We start from the raw sequence: 22798 nt of genomic DNA on the forward strand, positions 1-22798 counted from the left end.
GTAAAAAGGCTGTTTTGCTTTCTTATCATCCCTGTCTTCACTGTATAGTACTTTTTTATTTCCTTCAAGGGCATTTCTTTTGTAGTCACAACTTGGCTAGGACTTTTGTACAAGAGACCCAGTTTTTGGACTGTCTCACTTTTGACATGCCTTCCTCATTGAGCTTAATCATTTTTAGCCTTTGATTTAAAGTGAAAGATATATGGGCGCCTGGTTGGCTCAGTTGGTTAAGCATCTGCCTTCGGCTCAGGTCATGACCGCAGGGTCCTGGGATCCAGCCCCTCATCGGGCTCCCTGCAAGCTTCCCTGCTTCTCCCGCTCCCTCTGCCTCCTCCCCCCTGCTCATGCTCTGTCTGTCTCTCACTGTCTCTGTAAAATAAATAAATAAAATCTTTTAAAAAAATAAAATGAGAGATCTACAACTCTTCCTTTCACTTGAACATTTAGAGACCTCTGTAGGATTATTAATTGGCCTAATATAAGTATTGTTGTGTCTCAAGAAATAGGGAAGCCAGAGGAGGGGGACAGAGGGGGTATGTGACTAATCAGTGGAGCAGTCAGAAAACACATAATGTTTATTGTTTAAGTGTGCCATCTGATGTGGGTGTGGTTTGTGGCAGTCCAGAAATAATAACAATAGCAACATCAAAGATCACTGCTCACAGATCACCATAACAAATATAATAATGAAAAAGTTTGAGATATTGCAAGAATTACCAGAATGTGACACGAAGACAGAAAGTGAGCAAATGCTGTTGACAAAATGCTGCTGTGGGCCCCGGGTGACGCGGTTGGCTAAGCCTCTCATGATCCCAGGGTCCTGGGATGTCCTCCTGCCTCTGGATCCCTGCTCTGCAGGGAGCCTGCTTCTCCCTCTGCCCCTCCCCCCCACTCATTCTCTCAATCTCTCTGGCTCTTGTACTCTCTCTCTCAAATAAGTAAATAAAATCTTTAAAAAGATTTGTAATTGGGGCACCTGGGTGGCTCATGGGTTAAAGCTTCTGCTTTCCGCTCAGGTCATGATCTCAGGGTCCTGGGATCGAGCCCCGCATCAGCCTGTCTGCTGGCAGGGAGCCTGCTACCCTTCCTCTCTCTCTCTGCCTGCCTCTCTGCCTACTTGTGATCTCTGTCAAATAAATAAATAAAATCTTTTAAAAAATGTAATAAATTATTTTTAAAAATGTTACTGATAGACTTGCTTGGTGCAGGGTTGCCACAAACCTTCAGTGTGTGAAATACGTAATATCTGCAATGCACAATAAAGAGAAGTGCAGTAAAATGAGGTATGTCGGTAGTGACATATGTCAGTTATTTCTCCATAAAATTGAGAAAAAACAAAGGTATACTAAAAAAGAAAAAAAGAAACCCTCCCTAAGATCATTACCCCTTGCTCTCTTAGGAATAGAGAGCAGTTTTTAAAATGCTGTTTTGCCTTTACTCGTGGTATTATATTTTTTAGGCAATACTACTACTTGTAACAGGTGAGGTGACTGAAAACCTCAGTGAGAAATGCATCTACCTTTGTCTTTTATCCCAGCCAACCCCTTGGATGCTGTTTTTCTTTTTCTTTTTTTTTTCCTTTTTATATGCACATTTATATAAAATATTTTATAATCACTTTTATGTAGTTTACATTATTACTCTACGGTTTACCCAATGTTCTAACCTATATTATTTTATGAGAATCTCATTAAAAAAACCTATAGGATAGATTAGATAAATCATTGTCATAAACAAAGGAATCAAGACAAGAAAGTCGCATCTATTAAGAAAACAGAACTAGGGGTGGTGAGTGGCTCAGTGCCTTCAGCTCAGGTCATGATCCCGGGGTCTTGGGATCGAGCCCCGTGCTCAGCGGGGAGTCTGCTTCTCCCTCTTGCCTCTGTCTGCTGCTCTACTTGTGCTCTCTCGGTCTCTCTCTGTCAAATAAATAAGTAAAATCTTAAAAAAAAATTCAGGACTAGTTGTAAAGCATTAAATCTTCTAACTACGGAACCAGGACTCCAGTTCAGAGGGCAGTATAAGAGGGTTGAAAGGGTGTAGGTCGTGGAGCCTTGCGGATCCGCTTAGAGCTGGGTGACTTAGGCAAAGCTAGAAAACCTCCCTGGCCATACGCTTTCTTGTTTGTAAAATGGAAATATTAATACAAATATTGCAAAAATTAATACTTTGAAAACCCCAATTAAATGGTTGTTAAATTTCTGGTACATAATAAACATTATATGTGTTATATATTACATGTATTAAAAAAATAGTGTGGGTTGACACACTGATATTTAGCAAGGGCTAATTTTCTACATTAGTGAGTATTGTCTAGTATTTATTGTAAATGGAAATACCGGAGAAAAATACTAGATTTGGTGAAGCAGCCCTTGTTTACTTCCTGGGTGAATCCTTTGGTAGCTCTGCAGTGAGCTCATGCTAAAATCCAAACTTCTTGAGCCTAACTACAAAGCTTTCAGTGATTTGCTTCTGGGCCACCTCCCCTGCTGCTTCCCCGCCCCCACTCTGCATTCCCCCACTCTGCCTTCCCAGTCTCCTGAGTGGGAGACTTGCTTTTAACGCAGTTGGATTTTTTCTGCTTGGTAGGCAACACTCGGCTCCTTCCTTCACCTAAGTAATTCGATCATTATGCCTAGGTATATATGGCAGGACCCTTCCCCAACTTCTCGAACATCCTGTGCCAATTCTCATTTCATATGTAGCTTATCACACTGCACCGGAATGGAGTTTTTCCTTGTTTGTATAGTTCTGATATTTGATCAGAATAGAAATCACTGTAAAAAGTAAAGGTTAATCAGAGAAAAATTCTTTTCTCTGCTGAGAATTTGCTACTACCGGAGATAGTATGATTTGCCAACCAAACAAGTTAATTTCCAGATAACTGGCAGTAGAGCTATTTTTTTTCTTTACTACATGCATCAGTATGAGGAAAGATTTGCCTGTCTGTAAACTTATTGTGAGCAAACCCCAATGCCTGACATTCCTTATGAGATATCATCAAAGTATGTTATATTCTATGAATTTATTTTTAGTGAATAAATTTTAATATGTCATGTCTTTGTTTCTTTAAAGACACTGCTTTTAACCACGACCAGTCTGACCTCATTACTGTTTTATTAGTAGAGTCAATGTAACTCTTTTCCTAAATTCGTAATTATTAGAGTTTAGAATCTCTGGTATTATAGTCTTTTTCTGAACTACAAAATCGCCAACTAAAAGATTGTATGATTTTGCCAACCCAAACAAGTTAACATCAAGAAATTTGGCAGTGGAATACTTCATTTTAAATGACCAAAAACATCAATGAGAAGAAAGTTCTACCGATTAGAACATGACTAGAAAATAATTAGTAGATATCCCGTGGTCCCTATCCCTTTGTGCTTTAATCAGCTATGGCTTCGTCCCCCTCCTTCTTTCTCATGAGAAAGTCTCAGAATTCATATGAACTGAGCCACTATCAACCAACATAAAATAATTTTTTTCTGCTTTAAAAGTGTGATTTGATTTTACCTCTAGGAAAACAATTAATAGAAAATATCTGTTTCTTAATGATTTAAATTTCTTGGGAGGGAATGGATTTATTCTTTCACTTATTCTAGATTTCCTGGATTATTTAGACTGTCACTTACTTTATGACATTCTTTAGATTTATAACCTGATAGGAATTCTTAATATTGCAAGGGAAATGGGTAAGATCTACCATGTGAATAGAATGACATTAAAAAATAAACTTATTAAAGAAGAAAGTTTAGAATGTAAAGATGAATGGCTTTTTAAGTAGAGTTCAGTTCGTGTTTCGTTAGTGTATTTAATTCTAACCAGTAGCTAGTTAGTATATTTAAAGAATTATCCCTTTTGAATATATTTTTATTTATTCTAAAAATTCTAGCAAATATTTCAGAAATATCAGTGCATTAATATTGTATTCTATTGAGCCAAGAATCCTTTAAAGTGAATCTTTCTCTAGATGGGAAGAATAATAATGATAATTTCTGTGAAAACTATTACCACATAATTTCTAACTCTCAACAACAACCCTGTGAAATGGTATTATTATTCCAGTTTATTAATGGGAGATTGGGTTTGGAGGAAATTAAGTAACATGTATTCGGTTACACACAAAATAAATGGACAAGATGGGAGCCAGAAGTGTTTGATGGTGAACATCTTGGTTATACCCACTATGCTAGAGATTACATTCATGTAAATGTACTTAGTGTTATGATTTATACTTTATTTATGCATATAATTTTTCAAGGACGGAATCACGTTTTATTAAAAAATTACGTTTGTGAGAAATTCAATTAATATAAGAATAATACAAATACAGGCAATGCGTAGAGAAAAACACTTTTATCAAGAAAATTTCACTACCATCAATGTTAGAGCAATTGGATAGAAATATTTATGTACAAGCTTTCTGTTAAATAGTTATCATTTCCTGGTAGAAAACCTTTCAGTTCACATCAGGAAAACACTTGTTTTTTTTCCTGACTTTGGGATTTCAGAGAAGCTAGCCACAGTGGTATTTCTGTTTGCGGTATCGAGCAATGGCATGAATAGTAGTCTTAACAATTTTTCAAAATGCACAGAATTGATTTGCATTTAATAGGTTTTTAATATGAGTCATTGTTGAAAACCAAGGACATAGTATTAGTGGTGGTTTTCAAACTCTCTCTCTCTCTCTTTTTTTAAAGAAGCAGAAATTCATTTCAAAAGAATCACAGTGGAAGCTCAATATATGAAACTGATAACAGAGTTGTTGGGTGTCCTGGCTGTGTTTTTACGTCTCCCTCCCTTCATCTGTTTGTGCCTCTAAGATACCTCTTTAGAACCACAGAGGCATCATGACTTCAGTGTGAGAACCACTCTGTTAAAATATAAAAAGAATTTTGCATGGAAGATCAGTAAACTATGATCCTGACTTGTAGCTTTCTGACAATGTAGATAAAAAAACAAATTATAATATGAAGTAATGTTTACTCTGAAGATTTATTTATATTTCAGAGTGAGAGAGAGTGCACTTAAATAGATGTTAAATAAATATTTGTTGAATGAGTTTGCCCTCATTCTTTGATAGTGCCGTATTTCATATACCTGGAATAAAAGTGTTAAGGCAGTGAGCTAGACTTTTTCCTCAGTTGTTTATGCATTATATATATCATATAGGGTTGTATAAGGTTGCAGAGAATACAAAAGCTATTCACCAATGACTTAAGACGTTGAGTGCTTGCCTTTTAAATATTTGGGAAAGAAGTTTCGGGGGAGAAGTTTAGTGATTTGGGTTCAGCAACTTCATGATGTCAGATTAGAATCTGATGTCAGATTAGACATGCGGGGTTTTTTGGCCTTACTCTCAAGCTTGTTGTCTCACGATTGTGAGAAGACATGCATCTCCAAGCTTCTCATCCAGTTCAGAACAAGAAGAGAAAGAGAAAAGCCAAGAACCATTCCAACAGCCCTATTCCTTCAGCTAGGACAACAAAAATTTCCCAGGTACTGGAAGGTAGATTTCTATTTATGTCTTATTAGTGAGACCTATGTAACAAAGCCAACAGACCCAGGGAAGGCGAAGACCATAGTGACATGATTGTCATTATTGGTCATGACCTATTGTCTGGTACTAGACACATCGCTACTCCAAACACGTAAGAATCTGATATCAAGGAAGGAGAAAGAATGTGAATATTTAATAGCCATAAAAAGCATCTTGGAGAATACCACAGAAAATGTAAAATACTTTCACGTTTTCTCTTTTATTTTTCACTTTTCCTTTCTATACTTTGTGAAAGGAGAAATAGCTAAGTGCTGAGGTTATATTTTGACCAAAAATAGACTCTTGAGCAAAAATGATTGCTGCGAGATCAGCAATCTTATACCTTGCTAAGATATATAATTAATTGTATTCAGTAAACTGACTTAAAAATGACTTTCTTGTCATCATGAATGCTGCTCGCTATTTTGAGATGGATAACTATGGCAAGGTCACTTATGACCTAGTAAAACGTTTATATTCAGCCACCTAAAATTATTGGCCACAAGTTTTGTTGATACTTCTGTCTGTATTGCTGGACCTTTTAACTAGGTTTTCATGATAAATGGCTACTCAAAGATTTTTTGTAATCTAATTTTTTCTGTTTTAGATAATAAAGAATGATTTTGTAGGATTTACATCAGCATTAAATTTTAATTAAGCTGTGAGGGTGACATAGGCATAATGACTGAAGTTGACAGCAGAAATGTGGTCACTTCTCATTTTACAAAAAGGGCTATTGGACTACTCCGTTTATTACTCAATTTTTTTGGAAATGCCTTCACCTTAAAATGCATACTATGAAATTGTGCAAGTTTCTGTTTTAGTTCATGTACAGATCGAATCATCATTTATCCTGCCCTGAAGGCTTGAAAGCTAATGATTATATAGATTGTTTTGTAGTTTGTGGTATTTCAGTCAAGCATTAGGGATAATTAGGGACCGGGGTAAGGATGCATTCAAAACAAAGAATCAGCTTTCTATATATTTTTCATCCTATGTTTATGTGCTTTTTGTCATCTAAGGACAAAGTTCATGTATTTGAACAAATATATGCCCTGTTTTGCCTCCAATTAACATGTGTAAAGCATAATGAATAATAAAATTAAAAATTAGGAAAAGAGGGTTCATAATTATTTTGTTCTTTACACTTTCACTTTCAGGGATCTTGTAACTTATTTGAATCTTTGGAAATTTGATACCAAATTTGTAACTTAATGGCAAACTAGTTGGAAATTTGATACTAAACTCTGATTTTCCCAGGAAAAACTAATGTCTTTTCTGTTTAGATTAATATATGTGAAGATTTCCATCTTATATACAGTACTCTTAGAATTTTGTGGTAAATGCTGGGTTCTCTAGCATACTATTCACAATTCATTGATTTAATAAAACTCATTGAGATATAGGGGTTAAGAGTTTCAGAGAAGTAAACCTTTGGATTCAGCAAGTCCAACATTGGACAGGTGTGATATAGAAGCAAAAGAAAGAGCTTTGGAGTTAGATAAGACTTGGATTTATATTCCACCTGTGTGCTTATTAGCTCTGGGACCTTGGACCACTGCCCTATTTAACTTTTCTCGACTTCAAATTTCCTTATCTGAAAAACGGGGGAAAAACATACCCAAAGGATCATTGTTAAGACTAAGTGATATATGTATATTTCGCACAGACATATAATTTTATTCGTTTCAATCGCTAATATTACAGATATAAAAACTGAGTCCCTCAAAGTCAATTCATTTCTATAAGCTTACATAGTAGCAAACCAGAACCATAGACTTAATGAATATTCTCTGTACAGTGAACCATTCAAAAAGTGAATTGTGAATAAGCACATTTATTTCAAGTATTGAAGATTTACACTATTTGGTAAGGAATAGCTTCTTACATATACAGTGTGATGTGGAATCGAGTAGCTATTAAATGCGTGTTTTCTGTGATGTGATGATTTTCAAGCCTGTTATGTCATCAAATGTTGACTTTTCTCTTTAGAATAAAAACAATATGTAAAATTTGACAAGTTCCGTTACCACATCTGACAAGGTAACTGCTGAAAACCATATGGTTTTGGTCTTTTCATGCCATGTGTCCTGTAAATGTAGCAGACTGCTCCTTAGTCATAATTTAGCTGTCAGTGGATTTCAGTGTTACCTGTGCCTAAAAACTTTGTATGGAATAACCAGTGGATACTAATTCTGAAATCCTCTTTGCCATCTCCCTGAGTTTACCATTTTAGAGTTTAATAACTATTCAGAAATCTTTAGTTTACATTTCTTATTAAGTTTTGCTTCTTTTGGAGTTTTATGCTTTGTAATATGAAATTCTACTGCTTAATTTTCAAAGAGCAGAGGCTAAAATTCTTTATGATGATGAAAAATATTTTGAAACAAAATGAACAAAAAGAAATAAAAATAACAAAATGAGCAGAGATGAAAGTATTTTGAAACAATTAAAGGCAATAGTTGTTCTACAGAGTCAACAACTAAGCTTAATATATTAACATTGAAAGGGACATCAAAGGTCATTTTTTAATTTTTTTATTTTTTAGGAAGGGGGTGACAGGGACAGCAAGAATCCCAAGCGAGCTCCTCCCTCAATGGGGAGCCCAACACAGGACTCCATATCTTGACCCTGAGATCATGACCTGAGCTGAAATTAAAATTCATATTCTTAACCAATGGAGCAACCCAGGCACCCCAACAAAGATCACTTTAGAGATCACTTCAAAGATAAATAATCTTAGTTTAAGTAATTCATTTGGGAATGTTATTGGAATTTTGTTAATAATAGAGTATTAGATGTTTCAAGGCATGATGAAAGGGAAGCAGACTCTGGAATAAAAGAGACTGGAGTTTGCCTTCACATCCTGCCACTTAGGAATTGTATCACTAAGAATGTCTTCCTCTGAAAATAACAGCAAATCACTTCCTCAGTGGATTAAGCAACAAAATTGATTTTTTTTTTTTCTGACATAACAGAAAGTCCTAAGAGAAGCAAGTTTCAAATTTAGATGGATTAGCTACTCTATGATATAATTTGGAACCAGGTACTTCCCATCCCTTCACTCTGTCAACCTTAATCTGTAGGTTTTGCTCTCTGCTGATTCTCCTTATTTTCTCAAATGGCTGCATCAGTTCCAGGAAATACACCCATACCCAGCAACTTTCAAAACAGCCAGGAGTTTCCTTTTCTAATATTTTCTTCTCCAAAAACTCCCTTCCCTTCAGATCACCTTCACAGCTCATTGGACAGAACGGAATCAATAGTGAGACCACATAATGGAACTGAAATAAGTTCAGTATTGCCATATTGTGGACAAGGAAGGAGGGAAAAGACTGAATGAAACTGGTGAGGAAAATGAAGACCAATCCTGGAAGGTCTTATATTAAAAGAAATGAAACATAACTATAAGGTTTGAAGTAGGGGAGTGACACAATCATATTGGTTGTTTAGAAAAAATCTTTCTGAAGACAGTTTTTTGAAGAAATTGTCAGGGATCATGCCTTTCTACAGAGAAACCAGTTACGACGTTTCTCAAGTGAAAAATTATGGCAAGAACTTGGCTGGCTTGGTTATGCTGTAGAATGAAAAACAACAGCCAGTTCAGAGAGTTAGATATAGGAGATCATTAGAATGGATAGGATTTGGTCACTGATTCAGTGTGTGAGTAAAGGGGAAAGTAAAGGGCTCACTGATTTCTGGATAGAACAAGTAGTTCTATGGCATTGCTTTCCCTAAGGAGAAGATGTTTGTTTTTTTCTTGTGCAGGGAAGATACTTTGTTTATTTGGGTGATGATTACATATCATGAATGTGTTAAAAAAAATAAACAGTAGGCAGTTTTATAAACAGATTGCAATTTCAGGAGAGAGAAATAGACAAAGTATATAGATTTATGGGGTTGTTAACATCTACATTATAACTGAAGATAGAAATTCATGAGCCCCTCTATAGAGTTTCTTATGTAAGGATATATGCTGCTATATTAAAGCAAACAACAAAATATTTACTAACCATTTTCCATCCTAAATAGTCTAATTCAGTATGTATGGACTGGGGCCGAGACATTTGCTCTTTCAAAAAACTTCTTTTATTTTTAGCCTATGTTAACTTCTAGTCAAGATTCATTGGTGTAGAGTAAGAAGTGAAATTGGTCTATAAAAATTAGAGTATTAATCAAAGCCAGGGTTTGAAGTTTGGTTCAGGTAGAGTAGCTTATAATGGGAATAATAGCCAGAAAAATAGAAGAAAAATCACAGAAATATGTTGTCATTGAAGATAAGATATGAGAGAGTTTGTCCGTGGGGTTGTGGATAAATATTGCCAAATTAGGAACTCAGAGCTACATGATTATCACAAATCAACTTGGTAACAGAAGTTTCAATAAAATGGCAGGTTTAAATCCAAATTGTAGTGGGTTAGGTAAAGAATGAAGAGAACATGCAGAAATAGACAGGAATATTGACAACTCATTTAATAATTTGAATTTAGAAGAGAACATTAGCCAGAAGAGAATATGAGATTTATTTTGAATATTTTTACTGAAATTTTACAAAGTATTTTGTGGTCAATTTATGAGAAAACTGATTTCCTGAAGAGTAGATTTATTAGGGAATATCGATGGACCATTTTAGGCCACTGTTAATTTATAATACATTATATATTTAATTAGATAATTGATTATGATATTTTGTTCTTAAGCAGTGTTCAGCACCCATAGTTCATGTACAACGTAAATTCATTCATGATCAGGGTTTAGATAATGGCCTTTGGATGTCCAGAGAGATAGATGGCTGTAATCAAGGTATCTTCTATTCCGGCTCCAAGGAAGGGACTTGGTTGTGGGAAGCCATAGGGAACACTTGTGGTTTGTCATAAAGATGTCAAGTATTACTTCATGATTTATTCTTTCTTTGATTTCCCTGCTGGGCTCTGACTAAGACTGGAAATTATCAGTGTTCTTTTTTTTTTTTTTTAAAGATTTTATTTATTTATTTGAGAGAGAGAGAGAGCAAACATGAATAGGCATGGTGGGGGGAGAGGCAGAGGGAGAAGCAGACTCGCACTGAGCAGGGAATCCTGATGTGGGGGTTCAGTCCCATGACACTGAGATCATGACCAGAGCAGAAGATAAATGCTTAACCAACTGAGCCAACCAGGTGCCCCACCAGTATTATTATTAAGCCTATACATTTTTTAGGAAGATTAAATTAAAGAATATATATAAATTATATTTATATATAGAATAGAAGACACATAGTATATACTGAATAAATTTTTTTTTAATTTTTCTATATTCATCCTTTTTCCATATTCGTCCTCCCCCCCCACCCCAGAGAGGCTATACACATGGGTTGCTCAGAATTGGGGGCAAAAAAAAAATTCTCACATTCATTGTCTTCAGAAACACTGTTAGTTATGGATTTTTGCCTTCACGTAGAGGGCTGCCAGAAATCTACATAACACTTCTAAACTTTTAACATAATTTTTACCAAATTTACAAATTTAGTTTTCCAATGGGAAACACATGTACTCTTTCCCTGCACTCAAATTGTCAACTGTTCCTTGTTCCCTGCAGCAGTTGTCAAATTACAAAATTTAGCCTGGAAGCAAGAATTCACATCTGTGCTGACTGGGACCATGGAGAGAGGCTGGACAGCTGTACATCTGGGGTTTGTTCCCACAGATCAGTAAAATACGTGCTATAATTGAATCCTGTAGCCTTTCCGATATTGTTAAATGGAAATCAATAAGCAAGCATCTATCAAAATCCTACTGTATGCAATGAGACTTTGATTCACTGCCATTAAAGAAAAACAGTGCCATCTTCTCTGCTACGAATCCGAAGTAGTCGTTCCTGCTGTGGTGAAGGTCCAACTATACCATTACAGTTGTGTGTTGTTTGTTTATGTAAAGCTAGGGAAAGATAGAAACAAAGTAAGTGTAGGAATATGCCACTGGCACTCTATGTTATCAAGGATCATACATTGTTTCAGAGCCTTGTCCAGCTAATGATGGTGGGACGGAGTGTCCTTGGGCTGTCTTTTGACTCTAAAGTTTCAAAACACCTTCATGTGATTGTATCATTTTCTTGAAGAATCTAACAAATCTGTTTCTGCTTTTTATGACTAATATAAGCAAGATGTTAAGGAGGAAGATATGGAGTCAAGATGATACAAGGAAAGTTATGAATATTTGAAAGTTATAATCACTGAAGAGCATATTTGAATTATTAAATTAATCTTTAATTGTTAGAATGTGTGAAGTCGAGAATTTAGCAATCTTCTCATGCATATTAAATTTTACTCATTCTATCCTTTCCTTCCCCCGCTCTTGAATCCCAACCAAAAGAATGAGTTAACAACTTTCTGACTTTTCTGAAAGTAAGTTCTTTAAAGGCTTTTCTCTGTTCAAGAAAGCATTAAATTTATTAGTATATAGTAATAAAATTAAAGTATATTTCAGATTAGTTTGAATTAGTTTCAGTTATAATCTGTTATTTGTCTGGATAGACAGTTAACTTATTTTTACTTCCTAAAAGTTCCTGTATTAGTTAATCTTTTTTTTTCCTATATTAACTTTAGGAATTTGTAATAGACTGTATACTCATTGACCCCTGAAGAGTTATTTCTCCTGGAGAATCAGTCTTCTTAATTACTGATGAGAATACCAACTAATATGCCCATTTTCATTGTAATTATAAAATGGCTGAGGAAAATGACCTTGAAGACTGTCTTTCAGTTTAATAATGTGACTTTATTTTTAAAATATAAATAATAGAATAAAAACATTTTCCATAAAATTTCTGATATCTAATTAATGTCTTCCAGAGTAACTGTGGTATCAAACATTCCCTCTAATTATATTCATTAGTGGCTTCTCCCAGACAAGTTTTAATTAAGTTGTACAATGAGGATCAATACTCATTGTGTATTCATTGCAATTTACAACAAGCATATATACTGTTCAGAACAATTTAATTACTGTAATTGTTGTATAGAAGATACTTAGTGACTGTGCTCCATTACTGCCAATCTCCCCTTTTAATAAATTCGGTAATGAAATTGGGTAATGAACTTCTGAAAATGCCCATTTATATATACCCTATGTCTAAACTTCTGGTTTTTATGTTACTAGCTTAAGTAGTAGAGGAAATGGAGGCATTCATAATATCAGTGTTGCCGTGTTTTTTCATGCATGCCATCATGAATGTTGAGAAATCATTAAAACATAAATAAGAACACTTATAATAATACTTATCTTAGTTATATGAAAAATGATTTAAGGGTGTTGGATAATAAAAATAATCTATTTCCCCCATATATGGTTTCAATTTTTATTACTCTTATTTCCTTAAGTAGGAGTATTTTAATTTATTTATAAGGAATGCCTCCAAATATGCTAACTTCTATTAATGAAACTCATGCTACTGCTGTGCTGCACAAAGAATATGAAAATAGAGATTTTCTGATAGCATCAGAGGTGTATACCAGCGTTTCTTAACTTTCGCATTAGTGAAATTAAGCCAGATAATTCTTATTATCTGGGGTGGGGAAGTTTTGCTGTGCATTGAGACATGCTTAGCTGCATACCTGGTTTCTTCCCGTGAGAATCCAGTAGCAAATATTCCTCCCACCCTCCATTTTTTACAATCAGAAATGTCTCCAAACATTATCAGATGCCCATGTTGAGAACCACTGGTGTGTGTTGGTTCAGACACACCCTCCTGATCTGCCCACTGACCAAATGATTCATTAATAAGACAAACAGCTATTCAGCTCTTCTGAGTGCAGGCTAGGTCATAGGCATGAGTCAAACATGGTATTCTTTTAAGGGAATAATACAATTCTGTATATTCAGTGTTTTGGAGATAATGATTGGGTGCTAATAGACTATTCAGTAATAATACTTTATCTAGATTTAAGAAAGAGGAATACAGATGCCTTCTTAGAGGTAACAGTTCCTGAAATATGTTCGTTGGATAAATGAAGGTAGCGATTCAAAAGGGTAGGAAGGACAAGCTAAAGCAGCACGTGCAAAGTTTGGAGGTATAAGAAAGCTAACACTCTCCATATCTCTGTATCCATACATCTATCATTTCTATCTCTATGTAAATATCTCTATCAACCTATCTACTACCTAATTCTAATTTTAATTATTTTTCCCGAGGCATCAAATTCCAGTTTCCTCTGAATTATATGAACAAAATTATAATATAGTCATCTGCAAGTAATTGCCTGAAACATCTACTTTTACTTTTTTAAAAATTTCTAATTTAGTAATCATATGTATAAGTATCTTCTTTGCATTGTGAATTGTGTGAAAATATCTGTTTCCAAAACAAAACCAATTTTAGACAGTAGTAGGAAATGACATAGGTTTATGTCTTATAAACTTCCTAATTTATAAGACATAGTTCATAATCTATTTCTTTGAAGAAGAACTTTTGACAAGATCATCAGAAGAAGGATCGTGTACGTTTCTGTTGTGGGTATTTCCATGTGCTTAGTAATGTATGCCAATATTGAAAATTCTCAATAGATGTATTAACAGCCCAGCTAGTAATTTTGAATTCATGCATTTAATTTCACATACACACATATATTTTCAGCCAAAAAAAGAGTTAAGAATAGTAACTTAGATTAAAGTTAATTCACGTGAAGGTAACTAAATTTAAGAAGGACATCTGGAATTCTGTTGGTAGTAATGGACATTTGAAGATCCACATGTTACTAAGAGGCCTACCAGGAATGTTGTTTTTCTCATGACAGGCTAGTTCGGAATTCCTAGAATTCCTATTCACATCAGTTTGCCACTACAGGATTAAGTTCAGTTTGACTGCCATCATAGTAGAAGGCCTTTAGCTTGCTGATTTGCTCTATTTTATCAGGTCTACACAGATATGCTGCGGTTCAATATCAAAGGTGAATCAAGTGAATCATAAGGTTGAATAAACATAACGATTTAGGTTCTGTACTCCCATGGTATTTAGTCATGTCTAGACATAGCCCTAGTGTCCCAGAAAAACTAAAATGAGGACAAGGACATTTAAGTTTAATGTAGCTTTATCCCCATGGAAACTAGAAAAGCCAACAATAGAGTAAAAAGAGTATGGATCTAACTAAAAAATTAGATTTAGTGGGATGACTGGTGGATTTGCAAGGTCAGTGGGTAGTGAGATAGTTCCGGTTTGTTTTTTATCTTTTTAAACGAGAGTTTTCAGCTAGCCCAATTTCTTCTAAAAAAGAATAATCCAACAAATTATTTATTTTATTATTCTATAAAGCCACTCTGATATGTGTAGGCTAAAGATGATGCAAACATTCTATAGGCATGGATTTTTAGAGTTAAAGAGCACAGAACCTAATGAGAGAAATAGACAAGTATATTGAGTACACACATATCATAGAAGGCTGCCATATATATATATGTTATTGAGTATATTTCTGTGTTTTCTAAAACTTTTTTTTAATTTTTAATTTTTTATAAACACATAATACATTTTTATCCCCAGGGGTACAGGTCTGCGAATCACCAGGTTTACACACTTCACAGCACTCACCATAGCACATACCCTCCCCAATGTCCATAACCCACCCCCCTTCTCCCAACCCCCCTCCCCCCAGCAACCCTCAGTTTGTTTTGTGAGATTAAGAGTCACTTATGGTTTGTCTCCCTCCCAATCCCATCTTGTTTCATTTATTCTTCTCCTACCCCCTTAACCCCCCCATGTTGCATCTCTACTTCCTCATATCAGGGAGATCATATGATAGTTGTAAAGTTTTGTGCTCGCTTCAGCAGCACATATACTAAGATAGTTGTAAAGTTTTGATTTCTCTTTATATAACTAGTATTACACAGACGGTTAACTTAGTAAGACATACATGTTTGCATATCTTATATGAAATAAAACAATGGATAATAAGGTTTAAATGCACTTAACTTCTATAATACATAGAACATTTATTTCAATTGTGATCCTAATGTCCTTGGTTGTAATAATTTCATCTTATATTTTCTAAGATTTTATTTACTTGACAGAGAGAGACAGTGAGAGAGGGAACACAAGCAGGGGGAGTGGGAAAGGGAGAAGCAGGCTCCCCAAGGAGCAGGGAGCCCATTGCGGGTCTTGATCCCAGGACCCTGGGATCATAGCCTGAACCAAGGGAAGACGCTTACGGACTGAGCCACCCAGGCACCCCATCACCTTATATTTTGTTTTAAGAGTATTGTAACACATTTCTAGTGTCTATAGTCTATCAGCTATTACTACTTTAGTACTCCAGCTTTACACTTATAGATAGAAACTTTCTTTTCTTTTCTTTTCTTTTTTTTTCCCCAAATTGGTAGCATTTCAAGGTAGTGGTTCTTGAAGTAGTATAAGGAAGAAGCTTCAGTACCTTTGACTAGGGATAACCCAGTTTCCCTTTTGGGTCCATATGCCATGCTCGTTCAAACTGGTTCAGCTGCCTGGTGGGCCAGGTAGATCACGTGGAAGAGGCATAATCGGCTGGAAAAATGATCGTCTGTGACCCAGGTCTGAAGCAGTTTGACAGCTGGACGACTCAACATCCCATAAGCTAGTTTAATTTGGGCCCGGGGAGGGAGAGCAGTAGATAAACCTGTTGAAATACAAACACTGTGTGGGTTTATCTGTGAGTGCATGTGTGTATACATAGTCTTTCATGGCTTCCTTTTATAATAATGATATTCGGGCTTCCATTCTGGCAGTTCCAAATATTTTAGTATTTCCAACCATAATTGAGGTCTACATTTAAAAAATGTAGCTGATAGCTCTCTGCTATAATTTTCTTGGCTTAGTTATGCGTGTGTGGATTTATTTCCTAATTGAACTTGCAATTTGGATTACAGATTTCAGTTAATATCACAAAAAAAATCTTACAAACTTGGGGATAGCTTATTTCTGTTTAATGTAAATTATTTGTTAGTTGCTTCATAATAGCTTTCCTGAAGAAAATACATTATGTTTAGTCACAAATTTATGGCAGCTTAATCCCCAAATTGAGAGCCTTTAAAGGAGTGACATAGTCCTTAGTTTTCCGTGGACTTTCATTTTTTTTCTTTTTCCTTTTACTAATTCTTTTCTTTTATTCTTATTTGACAAAAACAGAGCACTTAGAGTAATGACTTGTTTACGTACTACTGTTGCTGTAATTGTTCTCCACATGTTTATTCAAAATCACTTGTTCTTATGCATCCAAATAGTGTTTTCATTAAATTATAACTCTTGTATTCATGAGGAATACTTAATTTAATTTCAGCTATGTAAGAAATACGCACTTTATAAACACTATGAAAATAGTGATACTTTTTTATACATTTGACTCAGTTTTGTGTTCTTTTTCTTTCAGTGAATTTATTGGATTCACGTACTGTCATGGGGGACTTGGGATGGATTGCTTTTCCGAAAAATGGGGTAAGCCTTTATGATATTTTCCCAACAACTTAAGCTACCTGAGTGGCATCATGTTAAATGTCAAAAATGAAAATTAACTGAAAATGTTTTGATTTGCTATTATCCTGGTTATATTGACTAGGAAATAAAGATTAACATGTCAATGACCAGTGTTGATTCAAGCACAATTTATTTTGTATTTTATTCACTACATTAGGGAATGAAGATGATATAAGAAATTTCTTTAAATTTTACTGAGATTAAAAGTTTCTTAGGCAATCAAGTAGGTAATCAGAGTTTCCTTTCAATTCTTAAATTTTTCTTCAGTGAAAACTCTCAAAGCTGTTTCATTGTAAGATTTTTATAATCAGCAATTGTTTTTGCTAGTAATTTATTTTACTGGTGTACATTAGAAATAATGTGTTTTAGATAAAATTAAGTAAAACTACAGTCTTAATACATGGATTAAATTAAAAATTATTTGATTATCTTCTGTTCAATTAAAAGTATACTATATTATCAGATGGAATATTAATATAAGTAAAATAGTGTGACATAAAATCATTATATTACACAGAAAATAATAACTATTGCATGACTTTTATTAAAAACAATATATTTTGAGAGATTTTTATTTATATATAACTTTAATATTTACCTATTTTATAATTTTCAGACTCAAACTACCTAAATTCATTATAGAACTATATTGTGGCAAGGACAAATAGTATTTTTCAATACTCTATTTTGAGAAAATAATTTAAATGTTTTGAATATTTAAAACTTTATAGTATAGTGTATATAAGTAATGCATTTAGAAAATTATTCACAGAAATAGTAGTTCCTATGACTTCCAAAGTTAATTTTGGGTTATTAAGTAATCTAACATTGTCATAACCCAAATAGTCTCAAGACTTATTTATTTATTTTTTTTGCATTTGAGGAAAAATATCAGGTATGTTATTCAGTCCTTTACAGAGTTATTAAGGAGGTAAAACAAGTGGTATTAATTATTGTGATTCATAATTTATATGCTTATATCCTAATCTCAGTGTGATTTCTTTCATTAAGATGGTATTTTGTTTTGGTTGTTAAAAATTATGCATTTAGAGACATACTCTAAATAAAGTATATTAGCAAGTTGTTAAGCTGTTAAGACATAAGTATAAGCCAAAGGGAAAAAGTATAGTACAAAACAAATATAGCCAGTGCCAACATAATGGTGTATATTCTCTTAGTCTCTCTTTTACCTTTCCTATATTCTTTCTTCTTCGTTTCTGTTTTCCTCTTCCCACTCCTCATCTCAAATTGTTTTTGTTTTTTTTTCCTTTCATCTATCATGACCCGTCTACAAGTAGATGGCTGGATAATATCCATGTATGGGAACCTATAGCTATATTTCGTACTCTGAATTTTTTCACATACCAAACATGATCTGTTATGTAGATATTTGAAATTGCCCTTTCAGGGATAATGGCTGATAGGTGCGGTTGAAGTTAATTTTTTAAAAGCCTGAGAAAATTTTTCATATTCCCTTTGAATTTATTTTTGTGTGTCTCTTCTTTCTATCCAGGAGTTATTCAGAAAAGGTTTGGCAGAGTCCATCTTTGAGGGTAAATCTGATTTGTAGTTGCTTTTGCAGTTTAAATTTTTGGGGAGATTACCCAATTTTTTACATGAATTTTGTATAAAACACAACTATTTCTGTTGTAGCAACATCGTCCCTTTATATCCAGAATGAGCACTTTCCATTCTAACAACTTTATGCTTTCTTTTTCTTTCCATTATAATTATTAGTATACTATTGATTTTGTTGTTTTTAATTTTTTTTAATTTTTAACTTTTCAGCAATTTTTTTTTTTTTTTTTTGGAAAGAGAGTATGTGGGGAGGGTGGATAGGCAGAGAGGCAGAGGGTGAGAGAGAATCTTAAGCAGGCTCCACACTCAGTGCAGAGACCAACACAGGGCTTGGTCCCACAATCCTGAGACCAGGACCTGAGCCAAAATCAAGTAGTCAGGCTGTTAACCCACTGAGCCATGAGGTGCCCCGTGTTCAGTTTTTTAAACAATGAGTTTTATCTTCAACATTCTTACAATGTTTTGAGTTATGTTTCTTTGACATAGCTATGCCTGACATTGATATTTAAAAAAAAAAAAAATTTAAAGTAGAGAAACTCAGTGAATGTGCATTTGCCCCAGTATGTCCTTGTCCACACTTGTCCAGTGTGTAGAGAACATAGATTTTTTTCTTTTTAAAGATTTTATTTATTTATTTGACAGAGAGAGATCACAAGTAGGCATAGAGGCAGGCAGAGACAGAGAGAGAGGAGGAAGCAGGCTCCCTGCCGAGCAGAGAGCCCGATGCGGGACTCGATCTCAGGACCCTGAGATCATGACCTGAGCCGAAGGCAGCGGCTTAACCCACTGAGCCACCCAGGTGCCCGAGAACATAGATGTTTTATTTGTGTTATGTCATTCAAATACAAAATAAAGGAAATTTTTAAATTACAGCTTAAAGAAATGAGTGTTCAAAGTGTAATTAATTCTAATAAGAATTAATATATTACTCTACTGTTAGTAGGTTGTACCATTTATGATTAGGTGATACATAGATCAAAAGTGAGGCCATCAGAAATTTTGGAGTAAGGGACTCTGCAAATAGTCTTCTCCATATTAGCCATGAGAAAACTGGCAAATATTGTCAGAATCAATTTTTCAGAACTCCAGAAATTAACCAGTTTTGGAGCAATGCAGGGATCATTTATGCAAGAAAAATGATGGAATATTGTTAGAACAGCAGCATTAACTTTAGCATTAAAAAAATTAAAGATTAAAAAAATTAAAGATTAAATTAGGTTAAAATTTTATTATTTATTGGAACTGGATATTATCTTTTTTCTTTCATTCTTTTACTTTATTTTAATAGCTTTAGCATTTTAGGTTCCTTATGTCCTTTCCTGCCTCTCCAGCTGTGAGGTAGCCTTGGAAAACCAAAAACCGGCTGGCGAGGTAAAAAGCAGCAGGCGAGCAGGCACTGGAGAGGCAGAGTGGGACAGGAGATTCTTCAAAGACCTGAGCCCCCTGAGTTGTCATTATTTGATCTGATAGCTTCCTGGAAGACTGTTCTTGTAAGGCTGTCTTGATTTGATCTAACTCAGAGCTCCCCTAGACTGAAAGCCATTATTAAACTAAGTAAATAAGAATATTCTCCTTTTCAGGATATTTTTCGAATTTCAGGCCTTCGGATTGAAAATTTTATTTATTTACCCCAAGTCTGCACCTAAGAATTAGGCAAGTATTTAAAAGAAACACTGTTATCCATACCTTAAAGTCATGCATATGTTCCACACACTTCTTAGAAACAATCACTGCTCCTGTGATACTTTTTCTCTGCTTGTCAACTCCTGGGCTTCTTATAGCTATCTCATGTTACCATTCTGCAGTGTTTCTGCAAGTTGGTTCAGGTCCTGGCATATAAGGGAACTTCTGGAAATATGCATTAAAATGGTAACTTACTTTATTGTTTTAAAATTTATAAAATGGGGCACAAATTCCTGAGATACAGTTTTACATCAAGATTTAAATAGCGGGACTGAGAGTAGAACTTGGCACAGTGTTGGCACTCAGCAAATATTCTTTCTTTGATCTACTGCATTTCTATTCTCCTTATACCAAGAGATCCAACTGTTTTTTTTTTTTGTTTGTTTGTTTGTTTTGCTTATTTTTCCATATAAGTATATCCATTTGAATTCCTTGTCAGCATTAAAGATTGAGAGATTCCAAATAAAATCTGAATTTCCAGCTTCTCTGTTTAGTTGGAAGTTTTAGAACCAGAATTAGCAGCCTTCTATAGCCTCAACAGCCCAAAGCTGAATAAAGGTTGCTATTTTGTGAGAGTCAGCAAATTATTTAAGTTGCTAGTCTGTAACGTTAGCAGTATTTTAGAGTCATTTAATACTGTACAATCACTGGAGCACCTGGGTAGCTTAGAATTTAAGTGACCGACTCTTGATTTCAGCTCAGGTGCTGACGTCAGGGTCCAGAGATCTAGCGGAGTGGGGCTAGGGCTCGGAGAGCAGAGTCTCTTTGTCCCTCCACCCCTCCCCCTCCCGACTTGTGTGCCTGCACACGTGTATGTAGTCTCTCTCTATATATCAAATAATAAATAAATTATAACTTTAAGAGCTATAGTCATCAGAATTTTCTTTTGTTTTAGGAGGGTCTTTAAAAAGAAAAACTGATTATTACATGCTGAGATAATTTCTTCTAGATAGATTTTGTTTGAGTACTTCCCCTTCATCAGGAAACGTCATTCAAATCGGGGTTTCAGCATGTGCTCTTTAGCCACAGTATGTGAGAGAGACCGTATGTGTATGTGTATGTGCATGCCCGTCACACACACATACTTCATGCTAGTAACTTAAGCTCTCCTTCCCTTTTTCAATCTGGACATATCTAGAAGTACTATGTTACAGCAAGGTTTGCTATTTATGCAAATTTCCTGCATGCATTCATTCAACAGGACTTGGAACTTAGTATGTGTCAGTGAGTTTTCTAGGCACAGTGAATATGGCACAGAAGAAAACAAAAGTCCCTGACATCGGAGCGTGAGGCAGCATTATTATTTTTAGAATGAGTAATCAAAGTGTGTTAGAACAATGTGGTAGATGAAATGCTTTCTAGTCCTATCTTTTCTTTCTATAGATGTATAAAAGTGGCAGAGAGGTGACAGTGTCTGCTCAAGGTCTCTCTGGTAATTTGTGCCACACTGGGAAGACCACATGTATTGTATTTGGCACATCTGGTATCAGATCACTGTTTCTAATTGTCTTTCTGTGAAAAATACGTCAAGTACATAAATTCACTTAACACTAACAATGACAATGGAAAAAGAGATACTTAGTATTATTCTTATAGATGAGGAAAAAGAGGCTCAGTAAGGGTAAGTGAATTGCCCAAGGTTAGGCAGCTGTAAAAGACTGATTCTATTTCAAGCCCCGCCCTTCCAGGAGACTGATTATTTTAAACCAGAGGCGAAGTCCTCCAAACAGTTAGGTCTCCAGAGATATGATTGGGTTCTGGATGGTGCCCAGATTCCTACTTTCTATAAAAGAGGGATTGATGCTGAAAAGGAAATTCACCTGAAAAAAAGTTTTAAATGAGCCAGAGTGGGTTGCATTCTATTCATTGCCAGATCGTAAGTATTTGAAAAAAATGTATATATAGCACAGAGGTGCTCAAAAGTATGTTGTGTTTGTTATATTGTGAGTATATAACACACACACATATAATTATATAGTAGATCATTAAAAGAATGAATTAACTTGACTCCCAGCTGTATCTGTAATTCCTATTGTTTGGGGGACCTCTGTGAATTTTGGCTTTCCTAAGTGCCGGGTGAGGTTGTGTGACTATTATGTCATTTGTCTCACAGTGTTGTTTTTAAGATAAAATAAGATAATGTATTTTAGTGCACCACTTGATCCCTAAACTATCAAAGAAATAGAGAGGATGTTAACTTGATTTAAAAGCTGCTTCCCTATTGCTGTTTCCAGATATATGCAGAAAGCAACATTTTGGTAACTAAAAGCGATAACTAGTCACCTATATGTTTGGCATTTGACTATTGAATGAAGTCAGTAGACTTTAAGAATTTTCATATTTCAACGCCCAGACATGAGACTCAATTCTCCAATCTCATGTTGAATAAATTTAAGGAGAAGGGTTGTAAACTCATTTCCCCCCCAAAACTGGCTTTTAATTGAGAACAGAAACAACAACAACAAAAAATTACAAGCAAAACACAGATTGACTTCTGGCTAATTGATGTAAAATATGCATGGT

At 34.8% G+C, this 22798-nt stretch overlaps 1 protein-coding gene across 6 annotated transcripts in view; it reads left to right on the forward strand.

The window, feature by feature from the left end:
- The window catches only part of EPHA5 (EPH receptor A5), a 347372-nt gene that overhangs the window by 16191 nt on the left and 308383 nt on the right, over window positions 1-22798 (forward strand). For all 6 annotated transcript variants that reach the window (XM_044226152.1, XM_044226154.1, XM_044226153.1 and 3 more), the window contains exon 2: window positions 16911-16975. In XM_044226152.1, the coding sequence (XP_044082087.1) occupies window positions 16911-16975 (65 nt within the window). The remainder of the gene's footprint in view (window positions 1-16910; window positions 16976-22798) is intronic.

This window comes from Neovison vison, chromosome 11 (assembly GCF_020171115.1).
Source record: "Neovison vison isolate M4711 chromosome 11, ASM_NN_V1, whole genome shotgun sequence".
In the NCBI taxonomy this organism is placed as follows: Eukaryota; Metazoa; Chordata; class Mammalia; order Carnivora; family Mustelidae; genus Neogale; species Neogale vison.